This window comes from Etheostoma spectabile, chromosome 7 (assembly GCF_008692095.1).
Source record: "Etheostoma spectabile isolate EspeVRDwgs_2016 chromosome 7, UIUC_Espe_1.0, whole genome shotgun sequence".
NCBI lineage: Eukaryota > Metazoa > Chordata > Actinopteri > Perciformes > Percidae > Etheostoma > Etheostoma spectabile.
In genome coordinates, this window is record NC_045739.1 from 15,211,311 (window position 1) to 15,228,810 (window position 17,500).

General features: G+C 40.6%; 2 protein-coding genes across 2 annotated transcripts in view; both read right to left on the minus strand.

Moving 5' to 3' along the window:
• Positions 1–2,224, minus strand: part of ndufa4l2a (NDUFA4 mitochondrial complex associated like 2a) — a 5,467-nt gene extending 3,243 nt beyond the window's left edge. The window contains exon 1 of the mRNA XM_032521096.1: positions 1,963–2,224. Within this exon, the coding sequence (XP_032376987.1) occupies positions 1,963–2,007 (45 nt within the window). The 5' untranslated portion in view covers positions 2,008–2,224. The remainder of the gene's footprint in view (positions 1–1,962) is intronic.
• A 5,229-nt stretch (positions 2,225–7,453) lies between these two features.
• On the minus strand, positions 7,454–13,080 carry actr5 (actin related protein 5). Its single transcript, XM_032521396.1, has 9 exons — positions 12,654–13,080; positions 12,060–12,298; positions 11,709–11,878; positions 11,025–11,242; positions 10,549–10,713; positions 9,442–9,546; positions 9,093–9,232; positions 8,723–8,855; positions 7,454–8,445 (listed from the first exon to the last, which is right to left on the minus strand). The coding sequence occupies exons 1-9, from the start codon at positions 13,035–13,037 to the stop codon at positions 8,113–8,115; spliced, it is 1,887 nt and encodes a 628-aa protein (XP_032377287.1). The 5' UTR covers positions 13,038–13,080; the 3' UTR covers positions 7,454–8,112.
• Between the last annotated feature and the right edge of the window lie 4,420 nt (positions 13,081–17,500).

The following is a 17,500-nucleotide window of genomic DNA, read 5'->3' on the forward strand; positions in this document are numbered from 1 at the left end:
CTAATACTGTATCTGAAGTCTCTTCCCCAAAATTCAGCCTTGGTGTAGAACTACAGCAACTACAGCCAGTCCCACAATGAGCTTTCCTTAGTGTGTGCCATTTCTGAGTCTGTAGAAATTGGGGGGGGGGATCAAGGTGGAGGATGGGGGTGTGGCCTTGACCAACTGCCACTTTGCTCGTTTGAAAGCCATGATGTCTCTCTCCCATGTGTGGGCTAAATTCTCTGGGCGGACAAAGCAGAGAAAGGGGAGGTAACCTGGATGGACCAATCTGAGCTTTCATTTTCTCAAAGGCAGCAGGATACCCAGGTCTCGGTTTACACCTATTGCCATTTCTAGCCACTGGGGGACCATAGGCAGGCTGGGACATTTTCATGCCATGGGACCTTTAAGATCTGCAGCAACACGACTGAGTGATCATAATGTCGGTCTTTTTTTCTGTCGGCCTGTCAAACTCTGTCTGTCTGACTCTCTGTCTGTCCATCTGTCTGAGTGTCTCTCTCCCATTCAGTCTCTGCCTCTCTCCATCTGATTTACTCACTTTCTACATGTGTGAGTGTCTATCTACTTACACCACACTGAAATCATTCACATATTCCAATCACTACTTATTTTGAGCTCTATGTTGGTGGAAAATAACTAAGTATATACTTAGTAAAGTACTGTAATACATATACTGATACATTGCTGTAGATTAAACTACCCGACTGACATAAAATTGTTAAATGAACACAACCATAAACATCTACAGCAGTAGAATGCAACATACACATTAATGATATTATGTTGCACCCACCCGTCTAACCTTCTGTCGGTCTGTCTGTCTGTTCATTTGTCTATCTGGATTTCTGTCTTTCTCTCTGACTCTTCCTGACTCTCTGTCACAGTCTGTCTCACTATCTGTCTGTCTGTCCTGACTGTTGTAACTTGATCAAGGAGCTTTGGTAGAGTCTCACAGGGATTTGTTCACTGCAGCTTCCCTCTCTCTCTCTCTCTCTCTCTCTCTCTCTCTCTCTCTCTCTTGGGAGGACAATGAAAAGAAGTTAAAACTCTGTCACTTCGCCTTCTGACAGCAGAGCTGGTTAAAAATTGCCGAAATAATCCCATGCCCTGCAGGTCCTTATATTTTCGAATGTATTTTATTGCAACTTGTCATTTCCTTAATCCTTAGATTTTGTCAGTTTAGATTTAGGAGATGTTGTTTTTTAAAGTACAGATCATGGGTGTTTTTAAAGTCTTTAGCGTCTCTCACTTTGGTTTTAAATGAGAAACTGAAGGAACTAAGATTTGATGAGACAAAATTAGACTTCTCATCACATCGATTAATCCACCAACACTCTAGAAACCCTGCAGGCAATCATCAACTGTGTTTGCTACTGTATTTTATTGACTAAAGCTGAATCAGCTAAATGACATGCAAACAAAGCTAGAACTTAATCAATGATTTAGTCTATAATGTACAGTATGTTGGGATAAATTCATTGGGCTTTCATTTTCTTCATAAACCATAAATGAATACATTCCTTTTTAGGAGGATATTATTCATATTATAGTGATATCACAGAAGACAGAAATACAATACAATTATCTTAAGACTAACATAAAGCAATACATTACATCACAAGATTGAATAAAAAACTGAATAAAACAGATTCACTCCCGGAAAGCCCTTATAAAAAGGACTGCAGTTGCCACTTAACTTCTACAGTTAACCCAAATTTATTTACAGTGGTGTTACTATGTCACTGATGTTGAATAATGTGCACAGAGAAACATTTACATTACATGAGTCCATTTAGAAGCACATCCACATTTTAATAATTTTCATGTTAATTATTTAAGTTTAAAATCATAATTTAACAAGCACTATTCAGATATATGTTAAAACATTTTGGGAAAGTTGCTGCCACTGACATTAAATTCCACAAAGAAAAAAACAGTTAAGAGATAAAGATTACTTACGCCAGGGTGCCTCTTAGCATGCTCTACTGCTGTCCGAAATATCATTGCTCCAGTAAACAGAAATTTAGAAACAATGCATCAAATAAAATGATACAGAGTCAGTGTTTCAGGCCCTTGTTATCCACAGGCAGCCGTGCACAGACAGGATTAGACCTGTTGCTCTCTGCATGTGGAGGGGGAGGAGGAGGAGGAGGAAAAAGAGGTCATTATCATCTGATTACAGCTACTTCTGCTGATTACACTGTGCTGGACACTGTGTAACAGTTTATATTCAAACAATACGGCTTCCTCCGTGTAAATATTCATTAAATATCCAGGCCAAAGATATTTAATGCTCGTATCATGGTGTTCAATCAGAAGAAGTTGTGTAAGGTCCTGCAGAGAGCTCAGAGCCTTTTTCTCCCTCATTTCCTTTACTGCAGTTTAAAGACTTTTGACCCTTTGGGAGCCGACTTGAGTAAATGGAAAAGCATACAAACACTGTTCCTTTAATGTCGCTGGGGAATATCTATATTCCGTGGGACTTCTTCAGTTGCCTAAATAATATCAGATGTATACAGTAGCCTACGCATCCCAAAATACACAAATCAGCCAAAAGCTGCGACACCAAGGAGAAAGAGAAGATCCACACACAGGAATGACGCAGCTGCAAAAATAACTGCAATTGAAGTCCTTTTTGTGAGAGCATAATCTATTATTTCTCAATAATAAAGTTACACAAAGGTTCAGTTAACTATTGGTAAGAACTAATACTGCAAACAATAATGAATTATGTAAGAAACATTTACACAGACTTGCTTCATGATGCGTTTGTGCATTCAAAAACATTCAGAGACACTGTCCCTTTGTCTTCCAGTTAATGACGGTCCTGGCCGGTTATCTTGGCATCTAAAGTCAGGGACACTCTAAAAAATAATTATGTATCACAATCTCCCCGTTTGTACCGTTTCAGGACTTTTCAAAAGGTCAATCTCGCCGTGAATAACCTTAATATACGTAGCCATTGAGAGTTTAGAAATATAGCAATTCAGCTTGTTGACCATTATTTGCAAAATAAGTCTTATGCAGCTAATCTTTAATATCTTAGGTAAATTTAAAAAAAAATTGTCCATCTTGAAAAAGATTAGCTTTGTACAATTTATCAGCTAACCCCAAAAAATAAGGACAAAAACACAACATGGGGATGCCCGAAGAGCAAGACAAAGACCTTTACATTAACACTCGTAAAATTATTAGTTCATTTTGAGTTATTAAGACAACAGGATATGTGAAATTTTCATCTTGTTACATAATCTCTCTCAACCCCCAAAGTGATTAAATAAACAAACAAAAACTTCCAAACAACAGAGGAAAGTGCAGCAATGCTTTTCTCTTATCAAAAAGAAACCTCCCATTCTGTTTGATAAATCGTGTTTCAGATTTATTGCACAAACAAAATTCAATTTGACACATGAGCGCTTCACTTTAAACTTCACAGATGCGTCATTACCTTCCAGACACCACACGTCTGTAAAGGAAAACATTCATCTTCATAAAATAGCTTTTAAGTGGCTCTGTTTCCAGAGTGACTTGAGCTTCTTCTTTTTTTAAATGAACCCAGCTATGAGATTTGCACAAAATAAAATGAAAAGCTTCAACCTTCAAATAAAAGCAATCACTTGCAAAACTAAAGCTAGGAGGTGTTTCATTATAATGACTTCGGCCCTGGATGAGGTCTCTAAGAATTCAAATTGTTGGACCGGGTGGACTATTCACTGGACGAATAATAACCATATTCTGAGTACCTTCAACCAGTCTGTCACAGCTGCTTTAAAGACTTTGTCCAAAATCTACATTTTCAGTATGAAACACCAACTGTAAGGGTCAGAAAGGATTGTATTTGGATTCAAGTCACTTACAAAGGACTCCGACACATTTTTACAGTGTTAAGAAACATGTTAAAGCGCCCATATTATGCTTATTTTCAGGTTCATAATTGTATTTTGAGGTTGTACCAGAATAATCATTTACATGATTTCATTTTCAAAAAACACCACATTTTTGTTGTATCGCACATTGCTGCAGATCCTGTTTTCACCCTGTGTGTTTAGGTCTCTGTTGTAGCTACAGAGTGAGAAATCTCGCTTTTTGACCATCTTTGTTGCGAGTTGCACATGCGCAGTAGCTAAGGTAAGATCACATCAGCTAGATAACCTTCTCCAACTTTGGTCAGTACAAGGCAGGATTAGCTGGGAGACTTCTTCTAAACGAGGGCACACTTGTGGAATACCTGCAGAACAGGGACATGGACGTAGTTCTTTTGTAGATCACGGTGAACTAGTATGTGTTGTAGCAGTGTTATGCCATTGAGGACAAGCTAGCATTCTAGCGCTAGCGTGCTACAGTTAGCCACCTCGTCTTGGCTAGTTACATAGAAAGCCGTGGAGATTTTGAACAGCTCACCCGGAGACTGAAGGCAGGGGACATTCAGAAACCCGTATCTCCCTCAAAACAGCATGGATGTTTGTTCCCAAGTTTGTATGCGTTTGGAAGCACCAGAGACACAAAATAACACATATGTGTACTTTTTTCCACAGTTTAAATCTCTTCTTTGTAAGAGACGTTACAAACCTTTAATGGCCACTTCATACTCAAATGACTTGAGTGGAATATCCCTTTCACAGCAAAGCCTTTAAACAGTAGGCTACATGAAACAGTACCTAGGTCTAATGATTGATGATACAGAGACAGCGTCTTGTCACAAATTGTCCAGGCAGGAGATACCAGGTCTGTGGGGGTCATGCAGTTTATTATATTGAAGCTCTGACACCGGAGTCAAGACTGACACATGTTAAACTTTCAAATGCAGGACTTTTACCTATAATGGCGTATCCTATGGTGTGATATGTGCAACTTTTACTTCAGTAAATTATTTAAAAACTTCTATTGTTTACTTAAAGCTGCATTTGAAAAAAAATAAACATAAGTAACAAATCACCCAAACCCAAAGAGCTTCACCGGAAAGAAATCATCCGGAGTAAGTTCACATTATAGCCCAGTTTCCACTCCCCAGTGTGCAGCTGCCCCGACTAAAAAGTTATAAACAAGGATATGATCTCTCACAGGCTTCCCATCATTGGAAACAAGCCATCTATGTTAGATAGTCTGCAAACGTTTTGTCCCTGTGCAGAGTGAAGAGAAATAGGAAGAAGCCTGGAGATAAATAGCAGGGTTGTCTCCAATTACGGTTTTATTGGATATTCAACCTTTCTTCACCTTATGTAACTGTGCCAACATGACATCTTGCCAACAGGCTAAATCTCTGTAACCATGTAGAGGGAACAACATAAGTGAATCAGTTTGTTGCCTTCAGAATTATTTAGAATCTGTAACAGGCTCAAGTTTTACACAGAAAAAAACAAAATAGGATTGTCCAACCATTAAAATAAACCTCATTGTGCACCTGGACTAAGGACTCACTAACTCTGGGTCCTTATTTTCTCCTCCCCTCTGATCCAGGACTGTGGAACATGAGCTCAGCCCTGCATGTTGCTCCTGCTGACCTGCAGCACGGAGCTCACAGATTAATCCTTCTAATTGGAAACTAGCCAACATTACCTGCAGAATCCCTTGAGCTTCTGTAGAGAATTTGTTTAGAAACCCCGCCTAATAATGACACGGAGGAAGTGAAAGCTGGTATGAAAAAGGATAAAAGAGGGCACTATAACCACCCATCATGTTTTTGAGCTGAAACATATCCTGAATGGCTCAGAAGAACCAGGCCACTGTCAACACAGATCACAGCCACATAATATTGTAAATATCAAATGTGTCTTTCTCAAAACCTCAGATAAGTAAACTTTATGAGATTATTCCCCTCCTTGTTTATGGTGTAAAACAAACCAAAATCCACACAATGGCATCCCCGTTTGTTTTTTTGTTAAAATATCATTAGGAAAGCCTTGCTGGACTTTAGTGTATTCTTTGAAATAAATCTGGTTTACTTGCTTTTACATTACATAAAGTGATTTTTTTCCCCCATTTAAATCCCTCTTGTTACATTTGAGCCAATCACCTGGCAGTCACAGGCCTGGGTTGGCTCTGATTAGCCTCGCTCTGCGTTGCTGCTGCTGCTGTTCTGCTCTGTCTCTCTGTGTGTGTGTGTGTGTGTGTGTGTGTGTGTGTGTGTGTGTGTGTGTGTGTGTGTGTGTGTGTGTGTGTGTGTGTGTGTGTGTGTGTGTGTGTGTGTGTGTGTGTGTGTGTGTATTACTGCTGCTTGAGCAGAAACAGAACAAGCTGGTGGACGGTTTCAACCTCGAGCTGTGGCACAGTTTAACACCATATAATGCTATTAGAGGTCTGCTGGGTTAATAATGTGGACCAACAAGGAAAAAACAGTAGAACACAAACACCTGCAAGACACCTGACAGTTCTTCATTGAGAGTCAGAGCCTTTAGATCAGTACAGTACCTAGAATCAAAAGGTCCCTGCTGTCACATGTTCTTGCAAACAATAGGCTGATTAAAGTGTGGGATTTTAGATTAGTAGGCTTGACATAAAGTACATTTTGTTCAACTGACACTCCACCACAATATCAGTTGTAAAGTGAAAAACAAAAGTTAGAATGTGTGTCTTTTTAAAGCTGAGAGCAGACTTTGTTGCTGTACTTGCATAAACCAGCTTCTCAGAGTAAATTTGAAACTCTTGGCCTAAAGAAAATCTACACGACATAACTGTAATTGAGTAATCATAGTCATCAGTTTAATTATGTGGGATAGATCTGGTATTGTGGATATGCTCAGTTGCACTAGAGGCTGAAAACAGGTTGACAAGATTTTGTGTTTCTCTGTGCCATCTAGTGGTGTAAAAAGTATTTTGCAAACATAATCACGTACGCTGCATATAAAAGGTCAGTTCACCCAAAACAACAGGTTTGGAGACATATGTCTGAACTGAAAATCAATTATCAATTAAATCATTAAATTAAAAATTTAGTTAATGGACAAAACTTTCTCAAGTCACAGCCTCTCAAATGTTAGGATTTGTTTCATGTCTGTTTTATATTGTGTAAATATTTAGGATTTAAACTGTTGGTCGTACAAAACAAGCATTTCCAGACGCTCTGGGAAATTGCTATGGGAATTAAATCTTACATACTAAAGAACTAATCAATTAATCTAAAATCAAACAGATTAATTGGTGTTGAAGATAATCGTTAGTCGCAGCTGTAATTTAGAAAAAAAACATTGCAGTTGAATTTGTCGCGGTGGCAAATATTTGTACAGATAAAACTATGGGCGTAAAACCGACACTATCTGCATGGATAGATACAACTAGTGGTAGGTTAGAGAGTGTGTGTGTGTGTGTGTGTGTGTGTGTGTGTGTGTGTGTGTGTGTGTGTGTGTGTGTGTGTGTGTAATTGACCCAAACCCTGCCCTTGAACAGCAATGGCCTAAGACAGCTGCCAGATTTCTTTCTCAACATGCAATTCAATCAAAAAACTGCTGTTTCTATGAGTGAAAATATATTTTTTTTTTAAAACATACAAACAACCAATTAAATTTATATAGTAATACAACATATTCCCACTAGAGCTTTTAAGATCATTCCTTTGATGACCATTTAATATGAACGGTCTCATTAAGCATTATAAAAATAATAATAATAATACATTTTATTTATAATGCCCTTTACATTTCACAAGGAAATCTCAAAGGGCTAAATAAAACAAAATTGTATGTCCAAAACAGTCAGAAAGTAAAAAAACTTACAGGTTTTACAAGATTGAGAAAAGACAGGAAGTAAATTTCCATTCAACATTTCTGAATGGTGCCTTAGTTGTTTTTTGGTAAATAAAAGAACATCCATGTCTTAACAGCTTCTGCTAATGTACCTTATATATATGAGCTTATGATGCTGTTTGGTGGTGTATTTCTTTAGATTTCCACAGAGAAATGCCTAATAGCAGACCACATTGAGATATGTTATTTGCAGTTAAAATCATGTTTTGGCCAGGACCACCTATCTGAATCCTCAACAATAAATTCAAGTAAATTTAAGTTTTGTTTTCATTCCCTCAGGATTAAAGAGCAAGGTCTTCTTTACCTTTGATTGACTGCATCACATCTGCTATAATTCACTGAACATCAGAGGCTCAAAACAGAGATCAGTTTAGGAGGTAACCATAGAAACATCAGTAGCAGCAGTGGAAGAGGAGGGAGCCAGGGCAGACGTAACCGTGGTGACGGCAGCAGAAGCGCCGGTCGATGTCAGCGTGGTAACAGAGGACTCGGTGGGGCGAGCCGGAACTGGTTTGGCGATTTTCATGGGAATGAAGACATTAGAGGTACAGTGCTCGCTCAGGTACTCGCCTCCTTTCTCCTCGTACTCCTGTCTGCTGATCCATCCCTCTGCCGCTCCTCCCTCTCCGCTGAGGGGATGTTCCAAGGCCCAGTCTCTCGCCCCGTACCAGGCATCCAGGGCCGGCCGAGACGCCATTGTCACCTGAGAATGAGTCAGTCAGAGTTCAAATGTCTTTTCAAGAGTGCATCTGGAGTATTTGGGCAGCAAACCTTGGGTAACTGGTTTCCACACACACACACACACACACACACACACACACACACACACACACACACCACACACACACACACACACACACACACACACACACACACACACACACACACACACACCTGAAAAAATGTGTGGGATGGGATTCTGAACAGCATTGTTTAGGAGTGTGTGATGATAAAAAGGGTTTAAAAAATGGACCGTGTACCTTAAAGTGTGACTGGAAGGGCCTCATAGCCAGCAGTTCTCTCTCCACTCTCTCCTTCATCCCGGGGTACTGCATGTTCCCTCCAGTCAGAAATACATTGCTCACCAGCGCCTCCTGCTGCTCTGGTGTGTACCTGTATGTGAGATACTGATTCCTCAGTTTGACGTGACATTTTCTAATAAAAACACAATTTAAGATAATATGAGAAGAATTGTGATTAAGATGCTAAAAAATACAGTATTTGTGTTATAAAATCAAATGGGCAAGGAGAGAACTTTCCCAATCCATGTGTGTGTTTGCATGATTTCCCTGGGGCTATGTGTTTATACGCAACATACTGTAAATGCATATACTGTATATGTATCATTACCTGGCCAGGACGTACTGCAGAGTCTCCATCAGTCCCATCTGGTCCTCCCCGGTTGGCGAGGGCTGGAACAGAATCTCTGGACACCGCAGACGCTCCGTCCCTATAAACAGCTGGTGGTACTCCGCCACGTTGAACACGGGCTAGAGACATGTCAAAGGACATTACGTTAATATGTGATACCAAATTTCAAAATTCAAATTCAGCTTATAAGTAAAGTTTACTAGCTTCCTTACTGTTATCCCAAACAAACTTAATACAGGTTTTTCTGACACATTCACCCACAAAACTGGCAGATAATTCCCTGCACAGCATTAATGAGGGTGTAAATATCTGTCTGGGAAGCCACTACCTGAACCACATTAGCAGGTTTTTCTGGTAGCGTGTCCTCAGGGAAGTCAGGATCCATCAGCGCCACTCCATCTCCCTCGTCCATCGGCTGCTCCAGCTCAGACACCTGGCAGAGAGCAACAGAACAGCCTCAGGCTTCACTTCAGCTGCAGCAAACCAACTGCGGCAAACAAGCATGGATCCTATGGAGCCCATCCAGCACATCCACAGCGATGACATGCAGACCTAATTCATTACTGATGCATTGGGAATGTGAACTCAGCTCAGTGGCTCTTGAGTTGATCAGCTGAAGTCATTACTTTTCTGGAGAATACAATATAGTAGCCAAGTATATACATGAAAAAGCACTGCTTATATAACACTGCTATGTACACCTATGTTATTCATATACTGTATATTATAGAATTTATTAATCAAATAAGAGTTAAAGTTTTTTGTTGATATATATATATATATATTTTAATTTTTTTTTTAAACACAGAAATCTGTTTTTACAAGTGATAGCTATTCTATATCTATGACGTTCCATTTCTGGGATTGCGCCGGTGCTGCAGGAAGTTTTGCAGGATGCACATCTTTTTTGCTGATGTCCCTTTCCTTCTACTTTCTTAGTGTTGGAATTCTAAACTCCGGTGGATTTATGAGGACTATGGTTAACTGCTCCTTAGATCTCTGCAGGGTAAATCCAGACAGCTAGCCAGACTATCTGTCCAATCTGAATTTTCTATCACACAACTGCAGCAACTTCTGAACGTACACGTTCCACCAAAGCAAGTTTCTTCCCGAGGATATTTTGCAGCAGCTCAGTGCGGAGTTTAGCGACAATTGTGATTGGTTTAATTAAATGCCTCTAAACCGGAGCACGTTTTTCTCCCATCCCAGAATGCTGTGTGGACTAGCCAGACCCTCCTCTGCAGCGTGTGGAGGAAGGTCTGGCAAAGCGAGACTAAATGATAGCCAACCATAAAAAATGTTTTTAACCATTCAAATGTTTTGCCACACACAGAGCCTCGAAATGTGGACAAAACACTTGCAAGACAAAAAAATAAAAAAAATAAAAAAAATAAAAAATCTAGCTTCCCTTATTCCCTTATTTCTTAATACCCACCTCAGGCTTTCCCTCTGCTCCGTCGCTGTGCAGCAGTTTCTGTCTGCCCTGCTCCACAGCCAGCTGCAGCTTGTTGATGTACGACTGCAGCTCCTCGGCCGAGTCCATGTTGAGCTCCACCAGGCTCTTATGAAACTGATCCAACAGGCCGTCCTCCAGCAGCTCCTGTATACACACAAACTCTATGATCACTGTGCAGCACAAACCAAATGTGTATAAGAACCAAACCAAAGATCAAAAATTAGATCAAAAATGTAGTGAAAGCATTTTATTTTGGATGTTCTTTAGTTATTGTTGTAATGAATACACACAATTTCTCAGAACAATTAAGCTTTTTAATGGTTTGTCTTCTTTTTTTTTTTTTTTTTTTATTACCAGATTTTTCCTACTGCATATTAAATCTCAAGACATACATATATAAATGCCATCTGAAAAAACAAATGAATAAACTGTAAATTATAAAATAGGCCCCTTGCCTGCACTGCCATAAGTCTGTCCAGCCTCTCCTGGTCCTGCAGCAGCTTCTCCTCCCGGCGGCGAGCATTGATCTCCTGAAGTCGTCGGAGCTGCTGAGCTCGTCTCTCCTGCCTCTCCTCCACGCTCACACAACCGCCCGGCACTTTACCCGAGAAGGGAAGCTGCATACGGTGAACCTCCCGCTCATAAAATTCTGGGCTGCGCCACTTCTCCAGCTCTGTGGAGAACACAACAAAGAGGGAATGGAAAGTAAGAAGAAAAAAAAAGAAAGGAAGAGGGGGATTGCATGCATCTCCATGTTGTATATTACCCATGAAATTACCCCTCGGTTACAAGTAAGCTTGCGTCCTCCCTAGGTTTTTTCTTTAACTGTCTATGGTTTTCAAGGGCCATCCACCCCTATCCCCTCGATCAAAATGAGTATTGGGACAGCCCTTAGTTTTGTGTGAACGCGCAAAACCTAGGGCAAAGGGTAAGGGGTAGGGGTAAGACAGAGGAATGAGATTCAGCCTTAGTCTAGTTCCACGTGCGTCCCCACCGGCCACAAGGAGAAAATTCATGTCTTTGTGGAGTTAGTTAATGTTACTTTAGATAAATTCTGGGTTTCTTAAATGATTCAAAAACTTAAAAAAGAGTTGTGTATCAATATACTATATATGTATGTTTGCACTGACATAATGTACCTTCATGGTAATCGACAGCAGTGTAACTGTGTTCGTGCAGCAGTTCCTCCACTCGACTGAGTGTGATGGCGGCGAGGTGACCTGGGTATTTCAGCTGGAGGAGGCGCTGCAGATAAGATGCTGCCTGACTCCCAGCCACGTTCACACGCTTACAGTTCACCGCATCAAACCTTGAATCAAAACCATATAAAAATTTGACTCTACACAACGAAGTGTGCAAAATGGGTGTATGATTTCACTAAACACAGTCTAACACAAAGACATACAGACAGAAAAAGCATCTCTAAGATGATATTAAATAAGCACTGGCATGGCAACACGGAAGTGTTATCTGTGTCTGTGAATCCTCACCTGCCGTTGATAACTGGCAAAATGTGCGAACAGTGGTATCCTGAAGACAGAACAATGCCGGTGTGTGGTGGCTGGAGTTTCCTTCGAGTGTTATTGTGGTAGAAACTGTACAAGCTGTCCACGCCATAGGAGACGTACGGTACACGGTAGCACTCAAACAGCAACTCTGACATCATCTGGCGACAGTGCAGCGGGTTGCAGGGCGCCTCTGTCAGCACAATAGGATGTGCCACACTGCCCTGCAAATGCATGGAAAAAGTCATGCTGATTGATCATCTGGTTGTCATGATGTGTTAGTCTAGAAATGGATAAATATTACCAGCCTGCAATACTGTTAACGTAATTAAAACACACCTGATTAGCTACAAAACACTTGGGATTTCTTTCTTTATTTTAAAGCTGTTTCTCTTCATGATCTGCTCCTTCCTCCTAGGTATAGTCTACGATATCTTAGATATCTTATATCTCAGAGAAGAGGAGAACTAGGCTACTGGAAACATATTTGCTGGCTGATATAAATGCTGGCACCAGTGGACACGTCAGTTCCATCCACACATATACTGTACACACCAGTCACCGCCCTCCACCACTAACCTCTGAGCAGACGCCCAGGTGAGTAAACACATAGTCGAACATGAGCTCCTGGATCTCAAAGTTGACCGCCACGTTTCGGTCGAACTGGCTCTTCAGCAGCCACCGCAGAGGTTCCAGGTTTGGGATATCGTTACCGATCTGCGTCTCGCTGCGGGCGGCCCCTCTGCTGCGCGCCGCCACCGACCTGAAGAGCAGCAGCGGAGAGTCAAACTCCGCCGCTGGGGCCGCCCAGCCGGCCCGGGTCTGGAAGGAGCCGTTATCTATCACTATAGGGACCGGTTTGGGGGTCAGACACTGGGCCGGGAGTTCAAAAATCGGGTCAGGAGAGGATTTGCAGTCCTGAAATGAGAATATTTGATAGACCGATTCCTGTTTGGAAGCCATTTTGAAAGTGAGTCACTGCAAAATACAGCCGAGTGGAGTCTCGATGTTGCCGATTTATAGTTCCCAATATATTCACAAGATATATCTAGCTCCTTTTTACCACCAGAGGTCGTACACTCTATGTGTGGGTATTTATGTATGTATGTAAGTATGTACATACGTATGTATATATAGATATGGGCCTTTAGTATATTCACATAAAGAACTTGATTTCAATTTTAGTGGAAACCCAAAAAAGGAATGATGCAGCCGTATGAAAAATGCCAAATCTGCAGAGATGTTTTCAATCTGTATGCAAACTAAAAGAGATGTTTGAAGTCTCACTCAAATTTCCTATCATCTTTCATCACCTCAAATTTGGGGTGAACTGAATAAATATTCTAGAAATGCTTGAGTCCATTTTCAAGCTAGATTTAAACCACGTGAACAGACATTTTCCCTCAGGCCCCGTGATCCCTGATTTCTTTCTGTCTGCCATCCTCAGCTGACCGAGTGAAGCCTCAGATGTGGGACACCTGCACATGTAAGCTACTGTACATCACATTCTGCTTCAATTCAGACCATTCAGTCAATACCATTTGTTCACGTTGGAGATCTCACACTCTGATTTTCATTGTCATAAATTGCATAATCCAATGTGAATCCCAATGCTCAAATGGATGTAAAGTCACTGTACACAAAGTGAACATACTGTAAACAAATGTCCCAGGAAAAATACTGCTCACATGTGTGGATTTTTTTCTCATAAGGAGATAGATGTATGACTGCTCTGTATCTAAATTAGCAACACAGAACTATCAAATTTCATTCAGCAGCAATCCATTATTTAACTGAAAATTAAAGGCAGACCTAAATCCGACATGACTTTACAGTAAAAAGTTAAACTATTTTGTATTAAAATGGAAGCATGAGCTTGTACAGATTATTTTTATTTTTTGTTTATATATATATATATATATATAACAAATTGCATTTGTTCTTGCTTTGTTTGAATATTTAGTAATATATTCTGGCCAGTACAGATGTTGAAAGCAAACTGAAATACTATATTAAAAGGAGGCTGATTGTTATTTACTGTAAACCCCTGCAATGCTGCAAATCCAGCATATTTACAAAAAACCATAACCCATCAAAATCCCAAAGTTGCCCAGGCAAGACACAGTATTTCCATTTCATGCAATGGTGCAGCCTGTACTTTATTTATTTAATTATTATTTTTCATTTATGTTATCTATAATATTGCCATTGTTGTTTTACCTTGAGCCTCACTTAACAAGAAGAATATGCAATTAAACAGTGGAGGAAGTGTGTTTATTTCCTGAACAGCACAAATACAGTATTTGGGAGCAAAGGATGGAGGGAGAAAGGAAGGAGGTGTGTGTGTGTGTGTGTGTGTGTGTGTGGGGTGTGTGTGTGTGTGTGTGTGTGTGTGTGTGTGTGTGTGTGTGTGGTGTGTGTGTGTGTGTGTGTGCGTGTGTGTGCGTGTGTGTGTGTGTGTGTGTGTTACTGTATGAAGCTTGATGGTGTGTCACTGAAGCACAGGCACAGTTCACTGCTCAGGCACAAAGCTTAAGTGACTCCTTCTGATGCTATAAGCAGATCGGGTCAGCTCACCCTCTCAAACACACCACACACGCCAAACACACACAAACACACACACACACACACACACACACACACACACACACACACACATGGGTAAATACCCACTGGTAAGACACACACATCTTTAATATCCACACATCCCCACCTACATAAACATACACATACGGTCATACACTCATATCCCCATCTAGTTTCCCTCCTCTCAAGTACACACACACACACAGTCACACACACAGACACACGCACACAAACTGACATCACTTCCAGGAGGCAAGACGTGACATTGTGTCGCTGTCTGTGCACAATGCTCGCAGCTCTCTGCTTGTTGTGCTTGTCATCATCCAGGCAGTGATGAGGCGCAGGGGAACTAAGCCAAGCAGCCTCCATTTTGTAGAGGAATGAACAGGCTGTTATGTCCCACTAACGGGGAGGGGAAGGAGGGGGGACTATCATGTTAGATAGGGTCAGTGTTTAGTGTTCATGAATAATACAATGATTTGATAATGCCTATTAATATTACTTTTGAAATATTAATTGTCTTTTTTTCATTTATTTTATTTTTGGTTGGTTCCCTCTGAAAGTGATGTGATTTAATGGAGAAAGAAGTAGAGAATAAAATGTTAAATAAAGGATTTAACCTAATTTGTTTGCCTATATATGTACAGTATATAAATTACCGTTTTTATATTGTTCAAAAGTACGTTGGGCAGTCCAGGGATTAGAACCAACAACTCCTCAACCATAAGCTCACTTTTAGAATGTATTGAGGTTTTTCACCCCCTCATGCAATTTTTTTTTTGTGGAGGCAGGAAAAGACTGTGACTTCTCAGTGGCAATACATTGTTATTTTTCAGAACGCTCTAAGGGGAAAACATGTCAGGGACGATTATGCATGTGCTTATGAATCACAGCATTCTGGAATAATTTTCATTTCATGATAACTCTGACTTTACATTCTCAATTCTAATTGACATTTATACTTTATCTTGTGTGTGTGTGTGTGTGTGTGTGTGTGTGTGTGTGTGTGTGTGTGTGTGTGTGTGGTGTGGTGTGGGTGGTGTGTGGGTGTGTGTGTGGTGTGGTGTGAGGAGAGAGAGAGAGAGAGAGAGAGGAGAGAGAAGTGGGAGAGAGGGAGGAGGGAGTGAAGGATGAGGAAGAGAGGCCAGTTTATGTAACAATCGTGACTCTAAGCACTTCTGATATACGGGAGCCACACTGCAGACAAAACCCCCTGCAACCTCCATGACTCTCCTCCGCACCCTGTCAGGCCCACACACACACACACACACACACACACATACACACACACACACACATACACACACACAAACACACACAGACACACACACACATACACACACACGCACAGTCTTCCTTTTTGAGACATGTCCACGGTACACATACATACTCTTATCTATTTTTCTCACACACACATACAACACACCCACACACAGAGTCTGTCACTACCGCTCTCTTCAATCTCTAGCCGTGTAAGCCCAGCAGATCTTTCTGGGCCATAGGGTGATTAATGTGATTGCGCACCTGTCACTATTCATGCATTTATGTACTGTACATGTGTGAAGGGTTTTCAAAATACAAATATTCTAATTCATTTGTGTGCATGTGTGTGTGTCTGTCTGTGTGTTAATCTCTGTCTTGTTTAGTGGATAAGAAGAAGAAAAGTGTTTAAGATGGTTTTAATTACCCTGGTTAAATAGACCTTTAGTCAGGTAGAAGTTGGCAGGAGCTATGGAATTGACCCAAACCTTGTCCTATGTTGCCACCGGAACTAATTAACTACAAATCCTTTTCTCATTTAAAGGTGATGTACACTGATTGAAAATACAAACAAACATTGCTTTTTCAATAAGTATCTACGCCGTCCAGACCATACAGCCCTGGAAAGAAGACTAGTCAGGCAGCATAAGTGAAAACACCTTCGTTTGAACTGTGTGTGCAGGGGCCTTTAACAACTTGGCTGTGTCCAAAATTCGTCCCTTTTTACTATATAGGCCAAGTGCGCTATATTTACCGTCCACCATTTAATTTGATTGAAATGAGTCCTGGCAGTGACATTCTTGTTCCTGGGATGGCAAAGGCAAAACCCTATCCCTAATGGTACGTGTCCACATAGGCGTTTTTTGACAGCAGAGATGGCCAGGCTTCCCAGCATTGTGTGGGAACTAAACAGAATTCAGTCATTACTCATTTTATTATCTACACCTGTTCTTTCTCTGCTGTGACAAATCAAAGTGTCTGCTGTGAAAATAAATGTCTTATTCTGTAGGAAGGCATTTTCAAAAAAAAAATTCAGCTTACATTTGCACCAGCGACCCTGCAAAATGTTTTTCTATCTAACCTATACAATACAGTACAATACAACCAAGAATCAGTGGTCAGGAGTCTGATTTGCTTGAAATGTTCTATTCATTCAGTAACGGATAGGCTACTCTCCAAAAATCATAGTCATCATAAGCCAATCATCATTATCTGATGCAGACCCGGATGCAGGTGTGCGTAAAAAAAATTGATTTTCTATAATTAAAAAGTGGATTTATTTCTCACAACTGTGCGCCTTAGAAATGTGCAACCTGACTGTTCTGTAGTTTGTATTTTGCCTTTTCTTTTGTCACTCGGTTTAGCATTGGTTTACATGTTTTAATTCTACTTCCATCCAGGCAGTCAAGGCTTTCAGACACATACAGCCTATCAAGTAACCTATGCTGAAAAAAAAATCTCTTTTTGCTAAAATCTCAACGCACACACACATGCACACACCCTGTCCAATTATTGTGACCATGGCAACTATCAGAGATTATTGCTTCCAGTCAGCACTGCACGGCTGTTAAACGAGGCTA

Excerpts from the sequence above, each read along its gene's own strand:
- actr5 (XM_032521396.1), bottom strand. The coding sequence starts at position 13,037 with ATGGCTTCCAAACAGGAATCGGTCTATCAAATATTCTCATTTCAGGAC. Across the intron at positions 12,299-12,653 it reads ACCTGGGCGTCTGCTCAGAG|GGCAGTGTGGCACATCCTAT; the intron begins GTTAGTGGTGGA and ends ATGCATTTGCAG. Across the intron at positions 8,856-9,092 it reads CTGCAGTACGTCCTGGCCAG|GTACACACCAGAGCAGCAGG; the intron begins GTAATGATACAT and ends TCTCACATACAG.